The sequence below is a fragment of the Serpula lacrymans genome, assembly GCF_000218685.1.
Source record: "Serpula lacrymans var. lacrymans S7.9 unplaced genomic scaffold SERLAscaffold_8, whole genome shotgun sequence".
NCBI classification, from domain to species: Eukaryota; Fungi; Basidiomycota; class Agaricomycetes; order Boletales; family Serpulaceae; genus Serpula; species Serpula lacrymans.
The window spans coordinates 2,128,633-2,151,566 of NW_006763297.1; the positions used below are offsets into that span (position 1 = coordinate 2,128,633).

Here is a 22,934-nt window from a genome sequence, read left to right on the forward strand (position 1 = left end):
CCTATTGTTTCTCTATAAGGTATGTTTTGCATCTCGATGACTTTGGCTTCGGCTGATGGTGATTGTGAGTCGTCAAAAAGTAGACCTGGCTCGACCGGAGTTGATACAGGTTTGCAGTCTTCGAGGTTGAACCTTTTTAGTATTGTTTCTATGTATGCCTGTTGACCTAGAGATACAGTGCGAGTTTTGCGGTCTCGTTGTATATGGATACCAAGTAGCCAGTTGACTTGGCCAAGGTCGGTGATCTCATATTCTCTCTTTATTCCTTCCTTGAATTCACTGATAGCCTTTGTAGTTTTACCTGCAATGAGCATGTCGTCAACTGACACTGCAACTACTAGGCTGTCGGTGCCACAATACTTGATGAAGAGAGCATGGTCATGTTGAGATTTTGAGAATCCGAGAGTGGTAAAAGTCTCAGTAAGCTTCGTATACCATTGTTTTCCCGACTGTTTGAGACCATAGAGACCCTTGTTTAGCTTGCATACAAGCCCTTGTTGTTCGGGTTTCAAGTAGTTTGGTGGAGGATGCATGTATATGTCTTCGTCAAGAGTTGCATTTAGGTATGCGCTCTTTATATCTAACTGGTGAGTTTCCCAGTCATTTGCTGCTGCATGTGCGAGAACCAGGCGGTTGGTGGTCATACGAGACACGGCTGAATAAGTCTCATTGTAGTCTATTCCATATATCTGGGTGCTGCCATTCGCTACTAAACGAATCTTGAATTTTAGGATTTCGTTGTTTGGTCCTCGTTTGATCCGAGGGACATAGTGGCAGCGTATTATATTGGCATGCGGCGGGGGTTTGACCAGGTCCCAGGTGCGCAAGTTCTCTATTTGCTTCAATTCTTCATCTATGGCATCTAACCAGTTTTTCTTGTTAGGTCCGTTTAGTGCCTCAGTTATGGTTGGATTGTCGCTAGCGGTTCGATTGTTTGCAGTCGTGGCTGCGCTCCAAGCGCCTAGGTAAGCGCTTTCGTTGTTTTCGTTGTTTTCGCCGCTCAAGTCAGCTGACTCGTTGAATGCAGATGCGGCTGTGAAGCGGCCCTCATGCAAGGCCTTATAGAAGCCTGCTGGCTTCGGTTCTCCTCGTTTAGGCCGCTCAGCAAGACCTGGTCCAACTTCAAGAGGTTCTGGGAGGTTCATTACAGCTGGAGGAGGAGGCTGAAGGTCGTTTGGAGGCGGCTGGGCAACAGGATTGGGATGGATGGTGTTTGGTTGGATTGGATGAGGCTGGAGGTTGTTTAGAGGCGAGTATGAGCGAACGGCTACTGGTAAGTCGTCGACAGTTTCGTTTTCGTGAGTTGCTGATTCGATTGGTTCGTTTGTAGAGTTGACCGTCGGTTCTTCAAATATACGGCCGTCGTCGTTTTCGGCAGTTTGGGATGGGGTAAGACGTTCTTGTGGATTAAAAATGATGTCGCGTTCAACACTTACGGTACGTCGTTCTGGCCAGTATATTCTGTGCCCCTTTGACTCATCATCAAATCCAATCCATTTACCAGCCTTTACGTGTGGGTCTAGTTTGCCTGCGTCAATAGTTTTGACATATGCTGTGCATCCAAATTCATGAATATTGGATAAATTTGGTATGCGGCCGTGGACTATTTCGTACGGTGTTTTGCCTTGTAGTGCCTTGGTAGGGGCTCGGTTTTTGATCCAGACGGCATGCCTAATAGCTTCGCTCCACAGGGATTTAGGCATATTTGCACCAAATAACATTGCACGAGCACATTCAATGAGTGTGCGGTTGAGGCGTTCTGACACGCCGTTCTGCTGGGGTGAGTCATGGGTTGTTAATTCCCTGACAGTGCCTTGTTTTTGCAGGTGCGCATCAAAATTGAGGCTTGTGTATTCGCCTCCGCGATCAGACCTTAGGATCTTTATTTTACTGTGATCCTTTTGCGTGTCGAGCCAGGCTTCAAAGTTATTATACATCTGTAGAACCTCGTCTTTCTTTGCAAGTAAACGCACGTGAGTTTCTCAGCTAAAGTCGTCTGTGAAAGTTAACATGTATCGTTTTCCTTTCAAGTCTTGAACAATAGCCGGACCCCAGAGATCCGAATGGATTCTTTCCGCATAATGTTTAGCTCGAGTGTGGCTAGTTTTTGGGAAAGGTTTCCTGATGGCCTTTGCTTGTACACATGTCTCACAGAAAGATATGGCCTCGGAACTATCCAGGACAATTCCTTCAGCTAGATTTGAATCAACGAGGTGCTTGAGTGATTTATGGGCTATATGGCCCATTCGCCGGTGCAGATCGTTAATGGTGACTGTGCTGGCAAAGTATGCTCCTCTTTTGTAATTTTTACTGACGTTGGATATGTGATACAGGCCCTTTGTTTCTGGGATTTGAGCTATTGTTCGGCAGCCAGGTGGGGGCGAGCGTATCTCGCATATGCCTCCGCCTATGTGAACAGTGTATCCTGCCTTGTCCATGCGACTAGCAGATATGAGTGTCGAGGCCATTGTAGGGCAGTGTAGCGTGTCTTTTAATATGACACGAGAGCACTTGTTCCCATTTGGTAGATTAACAGTGACGTCGCCCTTGCCACGGGCGTACATGATATCGCCATTTGCTGCGTTGATAGGTATAGGATCGATTGGCGTATATGATTGGAATCTGTGGCGATCAGGACAGAAGTGGTCTGTCGCACCACAGTCAATGATGGCTTCATGATCACTTATGTGAGTTTCAGCTTTGTTTGCCGAAGCTGTAACCTGTGAACTGACAGCAAAGGCATATATCTCGTCGTTCTCATGTTTGGGAGCAATTGCAGCTATATTTGCAGTGGCTGCAGTATTTGTTCCCTGTGCCGTCTGAGGAGGATTTACTTGATTGTCCCTTGGATTAGCCTTGTTTTTAGGGCCTTGACCTTCTCGGCCTCCGCCAGGTGCAAAGCACCTTTCGATAGTGTGACCAACTTTGACGGGGCATTTAGGGTTGGTGCATTTGTACCGTTTGTTTCTTTCGGCCTTACGATCCTTCCAACCGGATTTGGCCATCATGGCTGTTTCGGACTTGGCTTGAGCAGAGATTGCTCGTGTATCTGCTTCTTCAGTTACATGAGCAATTATATCCATTGCCGAAAGCTGATTTTTGGATATACGAGCGGCGGCTAGGATTGATGAGAGTAGTGGACGATAGGAATCTGGGAGGGAAGATAACATCATAGCAGAGAAGTCCTTCTCTTCGACTGTTGCTCCCATGCCTGCTAATTGCTCTCGGAGCTTTAGCATGTCTCCTATATGACTTCGGACATTTGTAGATTCAGTGCATTTCATATTTTGTAAGCGGCACCTGATGTCAATCTGCATCATCTCCGTTTTGCCTTCATGCATGTGGCAAATGGTAAGCCATATTGTAGCTGCCGAACTCTTGTCCTGGATTTGGATGAGAGTTTCGTCGTGAACAGTAGAAAATAATTGCTGGATGACGAGACATTCTTTCTGAGTGTATTCATCAAGCTTGGTTTCATAGGTTTCTATGTCTTCTTCTTTAAGGGTAGTGCCGTCGGTTTTTGTAGCTATGCCATTAGAATCCCTAGTATATTCAAGAGGATCTGGCTTTCGTGCAGTTCCAGACAGGTGTCTGGTTAGACCTCGGGCACCAACAGCCACAGCTACACGAGACTTGTATGTAACCCAATTGGAGCCATCCTTGGCCAGTTTGGGTACAGAGAATGTCGAAGCTGTAGAAGACATATCAAGTGAGCTGGCAGGGCTCATAACCTGTTAGGCTATGAGAAGACTAAAAGAGAGTATTTCTCAGTCTCATAATCAAGAGACTGCTATTGAAGGATAATATACCTAAAAGAGAGTATTTCTAATAGTGTAAAGTGAGTATGATGATATAAAGTAAACTGTAAAATAACCAGACATACCTCAGTCTTATAATCAAGAGACTGAGGTTTGTGTAAGGCAGAGTGCTACGAGTTTTTGGAATAAGTGTGGGAAAGTTTTGAGCTTATGTAATGTAGTGGAAAAGCGGTCAAGTAGAGATGAAAGAATGGTGTATGGAAATGAAGAAATAAAAGGATAAAATGATAGGATGTGAGTGTATCATAAACAGGATATGCCAACACAATCCGTGAAGTTGTTGACAAAATTTCACAACATATATCTACTTCTAAATAATTTTACAGATTTATATCTCCTTATTTCAATCTATACATCTGGGCTTTTGGCTGGGGATCATTTATCAATAAGTTATCTTATTATGTGATATACATTTTCGGCCTTTACTGATTTGCCTTCAGTCACGGTGTTGACTCAAGTTTGAACGTTCAAACTTGTCAATGAGCTCCCCTAATTGGTAGCCCCTTGCCTGAGATGGATTTATCGAAGATGGTTGGGGTGGAGATCCTTATCTCTTCTCAAACTCACACTCATGGAGGCCAGAGGCTCGCTCCTGCCGAGCCATGGGGTTGAGTCTGACATAGACACCGAAATCTTGATTGCTAAACTATCACTAGAGGATATAGAAGAGATTGGGCTATCCCGCAAGGGAAAAGGTCGCGCTGATGCCCTCCTTACTGACGAAGAGGTGGCCCTGCAAAGTCAAGCGGAAGATCTCCAAGTTTTCTTAAAGGCTTTGGCTGATCATCGCTTTGCTATCAGCCTTGACGAGGCTGTACGTGCAGATGGAGAGCAACTTCAGTTTTTGGCTGCCCTTGACCAAGGAGAAATCGACGACCATGAGGCTGCCCTAGCTTTATCGCGTGGTGAAGATCTACCACTTCCAACCGTTTTTCAGCGTTCATTGGATGAGGGTGTTGGTGTCAATTCATTGTGAGTCCATGTAGTATCACTGCATGCATGTCAATCTAATATGTTATTTATTCATTTCATATCATAGCCAATGCAAGGATACAAGCGGCAGTGTGGTTTCTGAAGTTGGCAGTGGCAATAGCTCTACTGAGATGCTTACAGCATCAAAACTCGCAACAACTAGTGCGTCAGGGACTTCTTCTCGGTAAGGATCTGATGTCACAGATGTTTGAACATATTATAGTATAGCTGACTCATATCAATAGCAAAGAATGTATTATCTGTGGGGATGCCATCAAGAATACGAATACTTTCTATTCCCGCAGCTACCATGCCCCCTGTGACCATAACTATTGTCGCAGTTGCTTGGTGAATTTGGTCGAGGCGGCCACCCGGGATGAATCGCTTTACCCACTACGCTGCTGCCACCAGAATTTTCTCATGGAGGCAGTCAACCCATTTCTGACTTTCGAGCTTCGAGTGCGATTTTCAGAGAAGTCTGCCCAATTTTCAGTCCCGCCAAACTCAAGAGTCTACTGCACAAAACCAACATGCTCAGCTTTCCTTGGTGCAGCTGGAAAACACCGCGTAGATCTAGTTTGTGTTCAATGCCGGACAATAGTTTGCTCTGGTTGCAAAAATGAGGCGCATCCGAACGAGGAATGCGCTGAAAACAAGTCTACATTGGAAGTGAAGGCTCTAGCTGCGGATCAGCATTGGCAGACTTGTCCTGGCTGCCATATCATTGTCGAACTCAGTCAAGGCTGTTACCACATGACTTGCCGATGTTCAGCACAGTTCTGCTACCTCTGCGCTGCTCAGTGGAAGCAGTGTACGTGTCCTCAGTGGGACGAAGAAAGGCTCTTAGGCGATGCAAATAGACGGGTCATAAACGAGTTTGGGGCAGCTGAAGCACAAAGACAGCCATTAGTACACGCGGGAAGGGTGCGCCAAAGAGTGCATGAACTTCGGTACAATCACGAGTGTGTAGGACACGTATGGAGATACAGACATGGTGGGGGACAATGTGAGGAGTGTTTTTATGATCTTCCCTCGTATCTGATGGTAGGTCGACCTTCTCATTCGTCATGGACTTCTTTTAATATCTTTCGGCCCTTTAGCGTTGCAGGTATTGCCAGATGTTAGTCTGTAAGCGGTGTTCTGTGAATCGATTGTAAATTTCCAGTAGTCTTACCAGCAATATGAACCGCAATATCCTATTGCAAGGACAATTTTTAAGAAATATTTGAAAGAGAGGTTACTTTTCATTTAACCTGCATTTCGATAACCGCCCGGGAAACAGTGGCTGAGCAAGATCTAAAAGTAACTTTTACAATGGTAGTTTTACTACAGTTGCACCCCTTGCGTAAAAGGCCCCCTATCCCTTATAGACGTCATATATCGGCTCAGCATCAAGGTTTTGCTTTAGGAGGCTAACGGTCTGGGATACTATTGAAGATCATGGTGACCCTACCTCTCGTCTTAGCTACCTACTATGGAGGCCATCGCTACAACCACCCCCCAGCCTAACCAAGGAGTTGAGGATAACATAGCCACCAATATTTTGACCGTTAGACGAGCGCTAGAGGACATTCAAGATGCATCTCGCAACGGCAAAGGGAAAAACCGCGTTGGCGAAGAATTGGCTCTGCAGACTCATGTAAGAGGTCTTGAAGCTTGGTTAGAGGTTTTGAACGATCGCCGTTTTGCCCTCAGCCTCGACGGGGCGGTACAAGCAGATCAAGAGCAGATACTGTCTTTGTCCGTACTTGAGCAGGCAGAGCACGACGATCGCGAGGCCGCTTTAGCATTATCGCGTGGGGAAGATATACCGCCCCCAACCATTTTTCAGCGTTTGTTGGACAATAACTTTAGCGTCAACTTGAATACAGGGTAAGCTTGCTTGTAATAATACGGTGAATGTCACATGCACACTATACTGATACTTCAGGTCATGTACCACAGTCACAGCACCGGTGATGATGCCGAAGAAAGTCTATATTTTGCAGATAGTAGTGACGATGACTCTATAAAACCGCCCGCGGTGCCAAAGTTCAAACAGCCCGTGTATGAGCCTTCTCCAAGTGCACCTCAGGCTGGTCCTTGTTCTCGGTAAGTACCCGATGGTGCAGATAGTCTGGTCAAATGCGTTAGATGATGCGTTTTGTTAGCAAAGAATGCTTTATCTGTGGGGACGCTATCATGAATATTTCAAACAGTTATCGTTCCCCGTGCGATCACTATTATTGTCGCGGCTGTTTGATGGATCTGGTCGAAACAGCCACCCGCGATGAGTCACTCTACCCGTTATGTTGCTGTCGCCAAAATTTATCCATAGAGGAAATCAATCCGTTGCTAGATCTCGAGCTTCGTGTGCGCTTCAGGCAGAAGTCCGCCGAGTTTTCGATTCCAGCTGCCTCGCGAGTCTATTGCACAAGACAGACTTGCTCAGCTTTCCTCGGTGCAGCTACTAACCAACGCAGAAAAGATATTGTGTGCCCCCATTGCGGGACACCAGTGTGTTCTGGTTGCAAAAACGAGGCACATCCCAGCGAGGATTGCGCTGAGAGCAAGGCAACCCTTGAAGTGAAGGCCCTTGCTGCAGATCGCCGATGGCAAACGTGCCCCGGCTGTCACTCCATTGTTGAGCTTAGCCAGGGCTGCTACCATATGACCTGCAGATGTTCCACGCAATTCTGTTATCTTTGCGCGGCGCGATGGAAACAGTGTACATGTCCGCAGTGGGATGAAGCGCGACTTGTAAATGAAACCGGGCGCAGGAGACGGTGGTACTAGTAATGATAGGAATGCATAGACAGCGGTGATCGTGATGGAGGGAGACTATGCAAAGGAGTGTGTTTTTATATGGACATTCTTGCTATCATTTTTTTTACAAATCAAGTGATTCCAATTTCACATCCATTTTATGACCTGAACACAGAACATGCATGGATTCCGGAACGTACTTGCTTTCCTTTTTGAGCGGGTAAATATGTCAATAAACTGGCCACGTGGTCTTTGCAGGCAACCACCGCGATCCTGAACTTGAGCTTTCCAGTCCTTGACTTTTATCAACCTTTATCTTTGTTTCCGTAGCTGGTGCACTTGGGTGAAATGGGTGCAGGTCAATCAACCGCTTCGCAGGCACATTCGTCTCGTGCTCTCCATGTCTTACGTGTCACTCCGTCCTCGCCCGCATCTCAAACATCCATCGAGCCTTTCTTCGACTTCATCATCGGCTTCGAAGGGGATTCGTTCATAAGTCACAATGATATCGACGTTGCGGAGTTGGAGACTATTGTCGAGAAGCATGAAAACAGGACATTGAATCTGCTGGTCTGGAATAATAAAACTCGGCAAACTCGAGGTAAGGTCGTCCCAGACGTTGAGAACGAGTTACCGAATTGACATTCATGCTAGTGCTACCAATTGTCCCATCTCGCACGTGGTCGCTCGCACGCGATGGTGCTTCTGGCACAAAAGATCCAGAGGCAGCACCTCAGCCATCTTTACTCGGTTTAAGTATGCGTATGTGTGAATTCGAATCTGCAACAGACAATGTCTGGCACGTGTTGGAAGTGCTTGAAGGGAGTCCAGCCGAAAGTGCGGGGCTTGTTCCATACGGTGACTGGATCATCGGGTGGTCCGGCGGCGTTTTGAGTGCAGAGAATGACTTCTACGACGTGGTTGAATCTGTATGGTCTTTATACATTCGACTTTTTGTAAATGGATGTAGTGACCCTCTCTTTCTCAGCATGTTGACAAGCCACTAAGGGTCTACGTGTATTCACACGATTTCGAGTGCGTAGTGAACTTTCTAGTGATAAATGTTACTGACGCAGCTTTAGTAACCTAAGGGAGGTTGTTCTCGTGCCTAACCGCCAGTGGGGTGGTGAGGGATTGTTGGGTTGCGTGTTTGGGTCCGTCTACTTTTTTTGCTTCCACTTTGTTGTTTTTTCACGCGTCGAACTAATTAGGTATGGACTTCTACACCGAATTCCCCCGCGGACGTCAGATCATCAGCCAGACACAACTTATCCTGGTTCACGGCAGTCACTACACGAGTATGAAGAGCAGGATCTATTTGTTCCTGCTGACGGATCGCAAGATCCTTACGCGGCATTCTCAGTAAGAGGGGACGAGAACTCCAACCAGTATCTCGCCCAGAGTGGATTGGCACAAAATGATCCCGAAAACTATTATCACTCGTCTGAGGGTGGCGAGAATTCGAACCACCCCACGCCCTTGGCAGGTTACACAACATCAAATCACAACACGCCATCTTTGGAGCCAAGTGAACAAACACCAACCAGGGCCCGTCAACTTGGCCATCCCATGAACGGTGATTCGTCGCCTCAATCATGATATTACGTTCGCAAACTCAAAAGGTCTACCATACATTAAGGGGTGACAGGGACGTATTCCCTCGCAACTCCAAGATCGCTTTCCTTAGACGCTAGCTACGTTATCCCTAGAGGAGGTTATACAATGAGTGACATCGACGATGACAGCGATGGAGATGATGGAGGAGCGAGTGTATCTGGCACGGAAACGACAGACTATGGTAGTCTCACTAGTGTGGAGTAAAGTATGGTATAGCCTGTTTAAGATTTATTTTCCGGGAGTAGTTCATCTACAGTGGGATGGATGGGATTCTTCGATTTACAATCCACATAATATTGCACTCGATTGTGATTATACATTTCAAATGATATACTGGTCGTTCTGGTTCAGCATTCAAACCATGAAAACCTGATGCCAAATTAATAGGCACATCACATCCACGCACTGGTACTGGCACATGAACACTGTACATGCAATTGGAGATATTACAAGATGCTACAACATGAGATAGAAAAGGGCCATATGTTTTACACTAAGACATCCACGCAACTGCCACGAGTACACCATCAAACGTCCGAGCTGTCTCCCTCTGCGACGAGAGTTGAGCGTGGGTTGAATTCCAATTGTTGTGCAATAACAGGCCACACTGGAATGTGATTAATGAAGCGCAGTGAGAATGGGATGTCGTGATGCAGTACCTTCTTCAAATCCTGGATGCCTTCCCGACCTAATTTGTTGCCAAACAACACGCATGGCCTCCGAAGTGCGAATTTCACTCCAATGTTCCAGGAAGAAGCTTACTTGAACTTTTCGAACGTCCGAAAAGGTAGCCGAAAAAGGAGAGAATATCTCGTATGGAATATTTTCCACGATGAGGGACTTCTGGATGTGCTGCAAAAAATGTAAGCTGTATATAAAAAGATTCTAGTACATGGCAACTTACTTGAAACGCCCTTTCTTTGAGCTCCAGAAGATCAAGTTCTAAGCATAAAATATTAGTCGTAGGCATATTGCAGTACCCGACCACACATACTATCAGCTAGTCTATATACTGCTTTAGCTGAGCAAGGTGCCGGACGCTCTGGGTTATTCTTGGACCACCTTTTGATCCATTCTCTTCGAGAGGTGGGCCCTACGGCGGAAGCTTCGCCGTGTTGAACTCCTTTCTGCCCATCAAGAAGATTGGACTGGCTTTCTGAAGGGGCATGCCCTGGATTAGGAGATACTGGCCGCTTGCCAAGTTTCGACGTGAGGTAAAAAGAGGAGGATAATGGAGCAAAGACAATGATATCAGTGTATATCTGCACACTGCCATGTTAGATTTTCCGAGAGTAAGTATATGCCGGGCAAACCCACTCACATAGTACAGAACCGCTTTGTACGTTCTATAAGCGACGTCCTTAACTACCACTCGCAACTTCTTAGGAGTTGAAGTGACATTTGCCTCGAAAGGTTCAGCAGCCGATTTCAAATCAATGTCGTCCTTCTCAAGTGCCAAACCTCTGCCCCTGGGAGTAGATGGGTGTGATAACTTTGCCCTGACATTGCGTGAATCGTACCGCTCGGGTGAGCAGTCTTCCGTAGATTGTCCCAATGGATTCAGCACATCGAGAGCAGTGACACTCGATGAGGACCTTTTCTCCCGGAGTGAGTGGATTTCGACGTTGTTATCTGATTCTGTTTCGTCTCTATCATCAGATAGAATGTCGTCATCTTCATCTTCATCGTCCGAATCTTCGAATTGATGTACGAGGTAAGTAGAATCTGAGCATCCTTCATCGATATCCGGGGAAGCTTGGGAAGCGACAGCCAATGTCAACGAGTCAGTTGAGGACTCCGCAAAGCCCGAGTTAAACACTGAAAAGGGTGAGGTATGTCCACGATACATTGGAAGAATAAGCGTACTTGTGTCGAAGTAGTCTGCTCTCTGGAGAATCTTTCGATTACCCCATATTTTCCTGTAACCTCTGTAACGGCCTCGTCGAGGTAAAAGGAACTCAACATCCGAATATGCAGGATCGTCAAGAAGGGAACCAAACGTCGACAGAAGATCTTTAGGTGCTAATTGACAGGGTACAGATGAAGGTTGAACTGGAGGATGTGGGGAAGATGTTATGGTACAAATAATGACAAAAGCATCCTGTTCCTTAACAGCGCCCGAATGATAGTATACGTGGTCTCTTCTGGAAAATTGAGCCCTATAACATGATAACACATTAGTTCATGTAGGAACGTGTTTTATGGAAATAAGATACGTCACCATCCCCAATTCGCGGTCTAGAAAGCGATAGTGATCTGGGATCAATACAGAGTTGATTGTTTGTACATCACAAGCTCACCTTCCAAGAGAAAGAGTGGTTGTTTGCCTCTTTCATGTTGAACAAAGACGTTTTACCCAAACTTATAAGAGGAAATGAGTTGACAAGCTAAAAGGAGATTGGGTAAACACCCTCACCTTCGAAGCTCAAAGCTAAATTTATACACTCCCTCTCTCACCCATCTGCATAAAACCTGAGTTTTAGGCTGCTAGTGAATACAGACTTCACACATACTTTCCGTCTAGCGCGCTATCCTTTTCGTTTGCTGTAGGCTGTTCCACGTTTGGTGACGCATTCAAGGAAAGTAGGCCATCAAGACTTACCTCACATGAAAGATACAGACTGATGAAAGCCCCTCCATCCGTGCCAGAATTGGCGTAAAATAATATCTATGAATGGGGTAAGAGGGCAAACATAACAAAGAAAGAATTATACGTACTTGCCAACGTCCTCCACCAAATCTTATGGATCTCGTTACTTTGGATTTGGACTCGCCCTTGCTGCTCCAGTTTCTAAACCCTGAAACTTCTATCCCATAGAACATGCTACTTACCTTGAATCAAACAAGCCCTTTAAACCTCGAAGGACCCATTCGAACGTGATAGTTGTGCTTTCTTGATGGTCAACGTTCTCCATGAAATGCCAGAGGTAGCGGTTTGAAGTCGTGAATCGATAGTATTTGGGCGCGATACGGCGTGCTTCAAGTTAGAGTCGTACAAACGTGTGTGTAGCCACTAGTACTGCGACTGGTTGTTGGCTTGAGCGGCGTATTGCGGCATCGATGTTTGAACCAAAAGAAGCAATGCCCCTGTACAGCCACTTGACCATACTTTCTTTAATCAGACAGGACACTAGTAAGCTTACTCATTACCAGATGAACATCGCGATGCGATTAGTACCCAATCATACTGATTTACTCTGTGTTTACGTTGCGATATGGTGGACTTCTGTATGCATATGGATGTCGATCACACCACTTTCAAGCTTATCACCCATTTAATAGCTTCCTGAAGTCATCCTGCTGCTTCCCTTGTCCAGTCCCCGATGTGGGATTTTCTGCTCCAGCTGGGCTCCTTTTGGTGTCCTTTATGACTGGCTTGCGTGCATGGCCTAATCCTGCTCTAGGCCGTGACGCGGCGTTTCGTGGAACAAACAAGCCTTGCTGCGTGCTTGGGGCTACCGGTCGTGGACCCGAGGTACCAGCTTGGGGCTCTTCAGAGATTTTCAAAGTATTACCATTGAAGAAAATAGGTTCTGCGCGCAAAAGGAGTTTCCCAGCCTCCTGAAAAAGAAATCAAATTCATCAACGTCAAAGAAGTCTCCACTGCAGAAAAATATAGACTAACGACAGCATTCTCGAGCTCAACAACCGCTTCGTTCTGTTGCAACAAGACTTCTGTCCGTTTTACAATTGCAAATTTCTCCAAAACCTGTTGTAAAAGGCCTTCCTGGGTAGCAGGGGGAAGGTTACGGATCCGTACAGATCGATTACGAGTATCTGCCCGTCGGCCGAGTCCAGTATCCAACAAAGCGTCCCTGTCAATATAGTCAGATATGTGCATATGCTGCAGTATAGATGTCTGAGACTCACCGATTGCGTGCACGCACACGAGTATCCGCAAGTGTGACGGCCATGCGACGCTTCTTCAGCTCGTAATTATTTGCTGCGAGCGCAGCCTGGGCATCGGCCTAGATCAACTAGGTCAGTTATCTTATACTAAGATTTCATTGATGGTGTACTTCTTGTTCAAACTCTATAAAGGCAAAGCCTTTGCAGTGCCCGCTTTTGTCTTCTGCCATACGAACTTCCTTGATAACGCCATACTACATCCAGCGACACAGGACTGAGGTAAGCAGAAGAAAAAAAGAATGGTGCGTACAGTCTTAAATAACTTTTCAAGGTCATCTGAAGTAGTGAATTTGCTCAATCCTGCTACGTAGATCTCCTTTTCATTTGCATCGGCATCCGTACGTTCTTTTTTGCGCTCAGGATTCGAGATTAAGACATTGATAGTTCTGTCGGGTTCGAGTTCACGTCCGTGCAACTCGAGAGCTCTTTCAGCCGACGACTGGGGCTCTAATTAATGCTTCAATATGAACTAAGCAAATAAATAACGCACTGGAGATGTAAATTGCACATAGCAGAATCGCCTGGTACTCTTGAACTTTTTACTTGGCCATCGCACGTCGAATATGACGCCATACTAAAGACCAGCACTCGACAACAGTCGTAATCATAGTCTATATAGGAATACTCACCTGACCAAACAAATCCCGAACGGAAGCATCGTCGAATTTTTCAGGGAAGTTCGTGACATAGAGGGTTGATCTCCATGCCAAATGTACGGCAATCTCTTCTCCCTGAATTCGTTTTTTATCTTTGGTCAAAGCGCCTGGTACACTATCCTATAGACGATCAAAATTATCGTTCGTGAGTATAGCGAGGGCCAAAGGTGTAAAATGGTAGACGCAACCCGTTCGGCAAACTCCACAGTTGCTACTAATGACTCAGGTAGTTGCGTGATTTTGACTTCACGGACTTCACCACACTGTGAATTGGGTCGTGTAAGTTTAGGTTGGACAAGAATTACATCGCAACACGAAACTCACATCTTTGAACAGTGATTTCAGTTCACCCTCGGTGGCACCTGCTGGTAACTCTGCAACAAAGACTGTACAATTTTCCCTGTCTCTAACATCCTTCGGGTAAGCATGATCAGTGACGTTCTATGCATATTGTAGCTAACCTCTTTTGGGGCGGTAAACTTGTTTCTACACAGATATTGGTTAGATCAATTAAATTTGAATTAAAAAATTCATTACCAAGTTTAGCTTTCTTGCTAGTCTCCGAAGGAGAATCATCTTCTGCCTTTCTCTTTACGCCGCTCTCAGCAGCAGGCACATCGACATCCATAAAAGACTCTGTGGTATCGATATTACGCGTGGCAATAACAGGGACGGTGGCTGCCTGTTGCTCCATGCTAACTTGCGCTGCCTGATATGCCGCCCTTTCCGCTTCCTAAAATCATAACTAGAATAAGAGTCAACCTAGAGGAGGGATTGCTTTACGCACTTTAGATCGACGCATATTGACCTGATATTGCGCGCGCTCTACTCTATCCATACAAGCTTCAATCGATTCAACTGAACCATACAAATGCTCGAAAGCTAGCCAAGCCTCCCAGATCGCTTCTGGCCAGTCTATGTTTTTCATGCAGATATCTTGGAACGTTGCGCGAGCAAGATCGTATCGGTCTGTTTTTCTGTGAACAGCATATTTGGAATCGAAAAATGGTGATTAGCGAGCGGCCTGCAGGAGAGAAAGGGGGGAAAATAACAAAGGGCATACATTAGTACATCAGTGTATGCAATCCAGGCCGAATAGTTGGACTTGTAGTGCTTCGCAGTGTTTTGCCAGACAGTAATGGCGTTTTCGGGCACATCAGCAAGGTTGAGATACTAGAGGGAACATGTCAACGAGCGTTCGTTTCAAATACACAGAAAAGAACACACTAGTTCGGCCAGAAATTTCTCAAGCCTAAAGCCAGGATCGCCCGTTGAAGATGCTAAGAAAATCAAAAAAGAATATATGGAGAGTTGTAGTTTGGGAGCACGATATCGTACATACCTTGGCGAACCATAGCAACACCATCCTCGAGAATTTTGATTAGCTCGACAAATATATTCTCATCTAAGGTCGTTGTTAACAGAGTGTCAGGTATATTGCTAACACAATCACCTCCTTTTCCAGATTCCATCTTTCGTTTCTCAAAACCCGCACGTGCGAGAATTAATGGAATTGCCTGATGGGGATCCTTTGTAAAGAGATTCGTTGATATGGCCTGTGTATAAATGTCTGCGCAAAGTTTGTCTTTGTAAAACAGCTTAGCATACTATTGCCTTGATACCTACCTGCTTCTGTCGGCCTGTTGGCAATGTTTTCTTCAGATTCAGCAGTGCGTTCCTAAACACACACACATTTTATTAAATGAAATCATTTATTTTGTATATTTATAAGACATACCAAATATCGGAAATACCTCGCCCACACCTCCCCACACCCAGGAACGCTCCTTACAGCTCTTTGTATGATATCAAGCTCTGTTTGCTGATTGGAATCGTGAATCCGCTTCCAAGAAAAGGGGTCAGTTTCAACTTATAACGAGATCTACTACTCGCATCGTTCCTCCTTTGACTTACCAGGGCGTCGCAGTAGCCTGACCAGAACATTTCTAGAACTTGCTCTGCGCCAATCTCCCCGGAAAAGCGTCTCTTGGCCGCCTCTGCGATAGCACGTTCGTATAGGGTTGTGACAATGAACATGTCAACATTTCTCATTCTTCGTTCCGAAGCTATGTAGTAACCATACGCGTCTAGAGAAAAGTGAGCTTGACTCTTGAACGATACTGTCAGGTTTGATTATGTTCCACAAAGAAAGCAATGCACTTACGAGCGCGATTTCAGAAGCTTCACGGCGCTCATATGATTTTACAGCTTTAGATCGCATTTTGGATGCTGAGACGAGGAGGGATTCATAGTCCTGAGGAGGCTTGTAATTAGTAGTGAAAGACGAGTAGGCTTGGTAAGTTTCGTCATGATCTAAAAACAGAATATAAGGCGAATAAATGAAGAACAAACGAACTATGTACATACTTGAATGAGGTTGCTGTAGGCGATCGAGGAGTAATTCCTCGAAGTCATTGACTAAAACATCCCTTTTATGTTGACGTAATGTAAGCTGTAGTGAAAGGAAGAGTAGAAGGATGGGCACCTTTCAGAGTTTGGAGCTGCCCCGAGCAATTCAAACTCCCAGTCCTTATATGCGTCCCACAGGAGATGACTCTGGGTGCATACTGACATAAGCAGGGTGATTCCACATCACTGGCACCCAAATACTTGCCTTGGTTAAGTGACCTTCACCTTTGGCTACGACGGAAGTGAGTGAGGCACGAGTCCACTCGGTAGAACATACGTCCCCCAATTCATCAGGCACAGACTCGAGGCTGGCAAAATGAGCATGGCGGTCGATGATGAATTCGACGTGTTTCTGCAAGATAGGAATAGCTATAACACATGCTCAACGTAAAAGCCGATATACAGGGATCCTCACGCACATAGGTAGTCCTTCTCAGCACGATCGTAGAGTCCCAGCACCTCCAAAACTCCATTTGGTGAGTCTATGTCAACGGCCTTTTCCTTGGCTTCGATAAGAGACAACCAGACTTCATCTCCGACGGCAAAATAGTTTGCAGCCATCTCCTGAGCGGTGATGAGCTGTGAGTCCAAACCTTGCAACGACTGAGAAAGACGAATATGTTGAATGTGAAGAGATATGTCATAGGGATGCGTAGAAAGTTCGGTGAGCAGATTGGCCAGGGAGTCCAGAGACGCAGACTCGTCCATTCTACGTTATCGTATCTGCAAGAGAGCCGTGTTAGATCTTTCTGTGCCCAAGTGCTGCGACGTCCAGCCAAATTATTGAAATACTCCTGTCAAGTGTTGTTGGCTGGTTTGGGACGCGTCTTGGGTCTGGCTGGTGGTGCCAGAGGTCCTTTCAGCTGGACCCAGGGCACTCTCGGCATTGTCCTCGTCCGTCATTGGCCCTTTGGTGTGGTTCTTCCTTACCAGCTGCAGTACCCAGCCAGTAGTGTGCGCAAACAGTCCAGTGCTTTCAACTGCCTCGTTATCTCGAGCTCAGAGGTCCAGAGGTCCCCCTATGGCTCGCTATGCGCGTCCCTTTTTTTCCCTTCCATCATGAGTGGCACCCACAAAAACGAAATTCGGATCTTTGGACAACTGTTGCTGCTGTCATAATTCTCCATTCCAAAAATGCATCGCCAAATAAGCTAAGCAACACAGCAACAGCTGTCGAGCTGAACATCTTCCTTTTGTTGACACTCAGTACCTTTGTCTTGTCGGCTTTTTACTCGACTCAGAAGTCGGTCCCGATCCCTGCCGGTATGCTATGTTAGGCTTGTTCTGGTAGCCCCTATGGCGTCCATATGCCTTCTTTCGATTGATGAAGAACTATAAATTGCTGGAATTTTCTCCCTTCACACTAATCCTCGATACAAGATGCCCTCTACTCTCAGGCGATCTCGTCGTCGCGAGCTCACTCTCACCAGGTCTTTCACGAGTGCTATAAGGTTGAAAGTATGTCCCCCAGAGTGAGTGGCTCTTTCACCTTGATTCAGTTCAGTATATAGTTAACGTGCGGACTTAAGTAGGCATCATCCGATAGACTCGAAGAATCACGAGGCTTTCTTGACTGATTGCACAAACAAGGCTCCATCTACGATCATCGTTCGTAGAGATCGCAAATTTTCTTTAGATATCAGACGACAGCGACATCCCATTCACTCCCTCCCAAGAGAGATTTTGGCCTACGTGTTTTACGTGGGGTCTCGCGATGACTACATGCTGCCTGTCTCTGTATCCCACGTCTGTCGCTTGTGGCGGAATCTAGCGCTGCATACTCCTTCTTTATGGCGACGCATTTCATTTACTCCACGCTTAGATATGTGGGCAGAACGAATTTTCCGTGCAAAATCTTGCACCCTCGACATCGAGCTAGTACCCACGGAAAATCTTCGCCCTCGACCTATTTTCGCCGACGTTCACACAGTACAGTGGTATATGCACCTAGTGACTCCTCATATAAATCGATGTCGCTCTCTTCATATAGCATTCCCAAATTACTCACCATTCTTGTGGAATGCTGCTCTTTCTGGTTGTTGTCGTTCAGATACCATCGCTTACGCTCCCCGACTAGAGGAACTCACGCTCATACATCGTAGTAATGACGACACGAAGGAGTTTGCACTATTCGGTGGTGTAGCGCCGCGTCTTCACAGACTCACGCTCGATGGAATTCGTTTGGCCTGGCTTCCTTCGCTTTTTGAGAATCTCACTTATCTGGATTACACGCACCGCGGATTTACCAAAGGCCACGTTGCGGTTTACGAGGTTTTATACATGCTAGAGGTTTCTAATCGCCTCCGAGAACTGAGGATCTGTTTCCCTTCTCAGAAGGAAATCGTCTTTCTTCCTGAACATCTGCCCAGCGCAGGTCCTGTTATCTTACCTTTTCTTGATCGTTTACATCTATGCGTAGACAGTCCGGATATCCCATCGGAACTGTACTCCCTCATGACCCAGATATCGTTTCCGGCCCTGACCTCCCTCCATCTGGATGATTTACATCACTCTGCTCGACCATTCCCCCGGTTATCGTTTTTCCTTCAGGGGTTACGTTGCTCTCCCTCTCTAAAACTTCTTCACGTCGAGCACGGATGGTTTGAGAAGAAGCTGATCAGGTCACTAGTTCACATCCTACCGGGCCTCGGGCGTATTGAAGTACAAGGTGCAAGTGCAAGTGCACTGTTAGTGGCGAAGTTCTCAGTGCGGCGGTGGGGTAAAGATGGTTTTGTTGCAGAACGCGTTGTATAAGGATACCTATTCAGATGAAGCGGAGGGGTAGGGACGATAGGGCCGAAGAAGAAATTAGTGGAAGCTCATATCACGAGGTTGCTGCTATTTCGGACCGCCGGACCGAAACACAGGTCTCTTAGACTATATGCTAATCTTTCCGTTTTTCACCACACACTTCATTCCTTCATCCTCATCCTTATCTCCAGCATGTCTCCAGGCTCCGATCTTCATCCTGGCAAGCTATTCGATCTAAGTGGTCGTATTGCATTGGTGTCGGGAGGGGGAACTGGCATCGGATTAATGATCGCACAAGGTCTTGCGGCCAGCGGCGCAAAGGTTTATATCACCGGCAGACGTAAAGAGGTTCTCGACAAGATTGCACAAGCATGGGAGCAGGAAGAGGGCAAGATAATACCGTAGGCATTACTTGTCGTGTCATAGGTGTGGCTAGATCTTCAATGTCTTCCTCATCCCAGACTCCAGATGGATGCTACAAAAAAAGAAAGTATATTAGCAGCACGGGAGGTTATATCACAACAGGAAGGGAAATTGCATATTCTTGTCAATAAGTGTGTCTGGGTACTTTTCAGTTACGCTTGCATATACTTATTGGTTTATATCATAGCGCAGGGCAAGTTGGCCCCTGTTCAGACTTCTTAAACCAGCCCTCTCCAACTGCGCCCAAGGACGCTGCAACTCTTGGTCAGGCTTTGTTCGATAATGAGTCATTTGAAGAGTGGAGCGACTTGTATGCGATCAACACCTTCTCGATATTCTTCGTGACCACTGCTTTCGCGGGTTTACTGGACAAAGGATCTAAGGATGTAGAAGGGTATACGTCATGTGTTATCAACACAACTAGTATCAGTGGTTTGATCAAGCTGGCGCAAAGACATGTGAGCAATTTGAAAACCCAAGCCATGAAATGTTCGGAAGTGATTCTGACCTCTCAGTAGTTTTGTTATAATAGCGCGAAGGGAGCTGCATCGCACTTGACCTCAATGTTGTCCACAGAATTCGCGCTTAAAGGCATTCTTGTCCGCGTCAATGCAATCGCTCCAGGTGTCTACGAATCAGAAATGACAGTCGATGTCATTGAAGGAGAAGAATTAACAAACAAAGTTGGACAGGGTATTTTCCCCATACCGGCCAAGAGATCTGGCACGTGAGTAATAAGCCTTGAATATGAGGTTTTCGAAAAGCTGAAAAGGCCTGCTGGAATCTAGTGCTGCAGAAATGGCTGGAACCGCAGTGTATCTTGCATCTCGTGCAGGAAGCTATATGAACGGACGAGAACTAGTGATCGACGGAGGGTATATGGCTGTCAACCCATCCAGATCGTGATTGAATGTATGCTGTATCATAATATGCAGTTCTTGGGTTGCTTCAATGTAGCTCGTGGTCGAGATTTATGTTGCTTACTTGCTCGAGTTAAGACTTTCGGATTATCAGACCGAAGAGGAGTCTTTATGGTTAGTGACTCGTGATCAAGTCAATTGTATATAAAACGCGCCAATCGAATTTTAAACAACTTGTCTTCCAATCATTCGCACGTCTGAGGTGAACGTCATAGTGGCATCTTCAGCCCACACGAACATTTTCACACAATCGTTTCCTACTCCATGACCGCGTACGACTGTATTGTCATTGGCTGCGGTCACGCAGGTAGCTGTGCAGCTCTTGCCGCGGTAGAATCTGGCTGCAGGAAAGTCTTAATTGTCGAGAAATCCCCGAAGGAATGGGCCGGCGGTAATGGTTACTTTACTGCCGGTGCTCACCGTACCGTTCACAACGGACTGCACGACTTGCTGCCCATCGTAAACAATGTGACAGTTGAGCAGGCAACGTTGATCGACATGGAACCATACACGACGGAAAATTACATTGCTGATATCATGCGACTAGGGAACTCACAGTCTGACCCTATATTAGTGAAGTCTATGGTTGACCATTCGAGGGACGCAGTCGAGTGGTTGGCACGTCACGTCGGCATACCATTTATCCTTGCATTTCACAGGCAAGCCTACGAAGTAGGGGGAAGGCAGAAATTCTGGGGTGGCCTGGCGCTGAGCGTGGAAGATGGAGGGAAGGGACTGATTGCGGCCCATTTGCGCGCGCTCGAGAAGGCAGGGGTAGAGGTCTGGTTTGATTCCCCGGCTGTCGAGCTTGTGATGGAGGATTTTGCAGTGAGAGGTGTGATTGTGAAGAAGAATGGCCAGAAGGTCCAGCTTAGCGCGACGGCTGTCATCTTGGCGGCAGGTGGATATGAATCTAGTCGTCAGTTACGTGAGAAATATCTCGGTCCTGGTTGGGACAGAGCAAGGGTGGGTAAAATCGACCAGGTCAATCTCAGCATCTTTTTTCTTATAACCGCATGCATTAGGTCCGAGGAACTCCATATAACACGGGGGATGGGATCGCAATGGCCCAAGCCATTGGGGCAAAACTTACAGGCGATTGGGAAGGGTGTCATAGTACGTGTTGGGATGCAAATGCTCCTGCGGATACTGGGGATCGCGTGATGAGCAATCAGTTCACCAAGTCTGGTTATCCGCTGGGAATCATGGTGAACGTCAAAGGAGACAGATTTGTCGATGAAGGTCAAGACTTTAGGAATTACACCTATGCCAAGTTTGGGCGGGCGATTCTGCAACAACCAGAAGGATGCGCGTTCCAGATATTTTCTGGCAAGATTGTTGAATTGCTTCGCAAAGAGGAATACGCAGACGAAATCGTGGAGAAAATCGGGGCTTCAAGTCTAGAAGAGTTGGCAGATAAGCTGGTTGAAAAAGGTTTGGAAGAGAAGGAGAATCTTCTGCGGACGATACGCGAGTACAATGCTGCTGTAAGAAGTCATCGAGCCGAATATCCAGGTTTACTGTGGGACCCTTCTGTCAGAGACGGGTTGTCAACGCAATCGAGTCATTCTTCGCTTACACTGCCAAAATCTAACTGGGCTCTACCTCTTGAGGATACGCCCTTCGTGGCTGTCAAGGTTGCGTGTGGCATTACTTTTACGTTTGGAGGCCTGGCGATTGATCCCAATACGGCTGGGGTCCTTAGCGAGGAAAGCGGGAAACCTATCAAAGGCTTGTTCTGCACAGGAGAGATGGTGGGTGGTTTATTCTATTCCAACTATCCGGGAGGTAGCGGTTTGACTGCGGGGGCTGTTTTCGGGAGGAAAGCTGGGTGTGAAGCTGCGAGCTTGGTTCGAGACCGCAGTTAGCAGTGCACAATGGGAGTCCTAGAAAGTTTGTTTGTGATGTTCTGCGCAATCAAGGAAGCCTCCGTTTCGGTTTTCTGGATGGTAGCCATGAACTTGTTATCTGATTAGCCATGTGAGAGATGGGGTTTTAGGCAAGGCACGTCTGACGCCGTAAGAACTGTATTACGCTCAAGTCAGAAGTTTAAACAGATAGGATTGTTGATAGACAGGTTTACTTAGAGGTATGGTTGGTTGCAGACGTGCCGGTTATAGCAATTGCGCACGCCGAAGCACCACTGGCGGCCATGGCCATTGACGTACAACTTGAATACAAAATTAGTTACTGAATACATCCTAGTTCACCAATCCGCTCCAAATAAACCATCATCTTTCGCTGTCACAGTCATCATCCACGACCTTTACTCCCACTTTTACTGCTGTTGGCTGTTCTGACTTTGCTTGCCCACCCAAATTTTATCGGCCTGTGCTAGTTAGCCATGGCGTTCGTCGACGTCGTGAATGCTGCGGTGCAAGCCAATCGCGCGCACGAGGCTGAGTCGGTTAGTGCCAGCCAAGGGCCGCAAGGCAATCAGAATGGTGATATACATGCGGGTCGAAGTCAACACATGGACTCGGCGTCGACTTCTTTTACTCCTAAAGCATCTGTACCCGACTCGCCTTCCTCCAGGACGGGCCCACCGCGCTCTCTGTCATTCAACTATTCTTTACCAAACTCTCCAGTATTCACAGCAAAGAACGCTGGATACGATAACGCGGATATCATGGAAGATGTGGATGCCGAAGCACCGGAGTTCCCCTTCCGCTTTCATGCACGAGACACTACTTTTCGTGGCGTGTTGGATACCG

General features: G+C 46.5%; 8 protein-coding genes across 8 annotated transcripts; 4 read left to right on the forward strand and 4 right to left on the reverse strand.

Moving 5' to 3' along the window:
- Window positions 1–1,982: 1,982 nt before the first annotated feature.
- SERLADRAFT_349762 (uncharacterized protein) lies at window positions 1,983–2,246 on the reverse strand (the record flags this gene model as incomplete). The annotated part of the gene is made up of 1 exon (XM_007319725.1): window positions 1,983–2,246. The coding sequence occupies one exon, from the start codon at window positions 2,244–2,246 to the stop codon at window positions 1,983–1,985; it is 264 nt and encodes an 87-aa protein (XP_007319787.1).
- Window positions 2,247–4,342: 2,096 nt separating this feature from the next.
- On the forward strand, window positions 4,343–5,985 carry SERLADRAFT_450316 (uncharacterized protein; the record flags this gene model as incomplete). The annotated part of the gene is made up of 4 exons (XM_007319726.1): window positions 4,343–4,790; window positions 4,858–4,974; window positions 5,036–5,834; window positions 5,891–5,985. 4 exons carry the CDS (start codon window positions 4,390–4,392, stop codon window positions 5,945–5,947), a joined length of 1,374 nt encoding a protein of 457 aa, XP_007319788.1.
- A 1,795-nt stretch (window positions 5,986–7,780) lies between these two features.
- On the forward strand, window positions 7,781–9,500 carry SERLADRAFT_470650 (uncharacterized protein; the record flags this gene model as incomplete). Its single annotated transcript, XM_007319727.1, has 6 exons — window positions 7,781–8,136; window positions 8,190–8,464; window positions 8,524–8,570; window positions 8,618–8,689; window positions 8,747–9,111; window positions 9,175–9,500. The coding sequence occupies 6 exons, from the start codon at window positions 7,884–7,886 to the stop codon at window positions 9,354–9,356; spliced, it is 1,194 nt and encodes a 397-aa protein (XP_007319789.1).
- Window positions 9,501–9,679: 179 nt separating this feature from the next.
- SERLADRAFT_439333 (uncharacterized protein) lies at window positions 9,680–12,067 on the reverse strand (the record flags this gene model as incomplete). Its single annotated transcript, XM_007319728.1, has 13 exons — window positions 9,680–9,759; window positions 9,812–10,004; window positions 10,057–10,094; window positions 10,147–10,414; window positions 10,474–10,970; window positions 11,019–11,311; window positions 11,374–11,390; window positions 11,453–11,513; window positions 11,569–11,613; window positions 11,666–11,703; window positions 11,755–11,820; window positions 11,871–11,931; window positions 11,985–12,067. 13 exons carry the CDS (start codon window positions 12,065–12,067, stop codon window positions 9,680–9,682), a joined length of 1,740 nt encoding a protein of 579 aa, XP_007319790.1.
- A 206-nt stretch (window positions 12,068–12,273) lies between these two features.
- Window positions 12,274–16,925, reverse strand: SERLADRAFT_450319 (uncharacterized protein; the record flags this gene model as incomplete). Its single annotated transcript, XM_007319729.1, has 24 exons — window positions 12,274–12,713; window positions 12,778–12,967; window positions 13,023–13,120; window positions 13,172–13,255; window positions 13,312–13,500; window positions 13,552–13,635; window positions 13,691–13,837; window positions 13,906–13,980; window positions 14,042–14,123; window positions 14,179–14,203; window positions 14,255–14,450; window positions 14,505–14,694; window positions 14,781–14,890; window positions 14,945–14,997; window positions 15,060–15,122; window positions 15,171–15,287; window positions 15,344–15,395; window positions 15,456–15,560; window positions 15,632–15,826; window positions 15,882–16,030; window positions 16,085–16,146; window positions 16,203–16,273; window positions 16,332–16,495; window positions 16,546–16,925. 24 exons carry the CDS (start codon window positions 16,832–16,834, stop codon window positions 12,420–12,422), a joined length of 3,084 nt encoding a protein of 1,027 aa, XP_007319791.1.
- Window positions 16,926–17,658: 733 nt separating this feature from the next.
- Window positions 17,659–18,119, reverse strand: SERLADRAFT_470662 (uncharacterized protein; the record flags this gene model as incomplete). The annotated part of the gene is made up of 1 exon (XM_007319730.1): window positions 17,659–18,119. One exon carries the CDS (start codon window positions 17,931–17,933, stop codon window positions 17,766–17,768), a length of 168 nt encoding a protein of 55 aa, XP_007319792.1.
- Window positions 18,120–18,186: 67 nt separating this feature from the next.
- Window positions 18,187–20,398, forward strand: SERLADRAFT_470669 (uncharacterized protein; the record flags this gene model as incomplete). Its single annotated transcript, XM_007319731.1, has 5 exons — window positions 18,187–19,278; window positions 19,339–19,431; window positions 19,488–19,758; window positions 19,819–20,027; window positions 20,089–20,398. The coding sequence occupies 5 exons, from the start codon at window positions 19,070–19,072 to the stop codon at window positions 20,204–20,206; spliced, it is 900 nt and encodes a 299-aa protein (XP_007319793.1).
- An 86-nt stretch (window positions 20,399–20,484) lies between these two features.
- Window positions 20,485–22,228, forward strand: SERLADRAFT_450323 (uncharacterized protein; the record flags this gene model as incomplete). The annotated part of the gene is made up of 2 exons (XM_007319732.1): window positions 20,485–21,186; window positions 21,246–22,228. 2 exons carry the CDS (start codon window positions 20,485–20,487, stop codon window positions 22,086–22,088), a joined length of 1,545 nt encoding a protein of 514 aa, XP_007319794.1.
- Window positions 22,229–22,934: the final 706 nt, after the last annotated feature.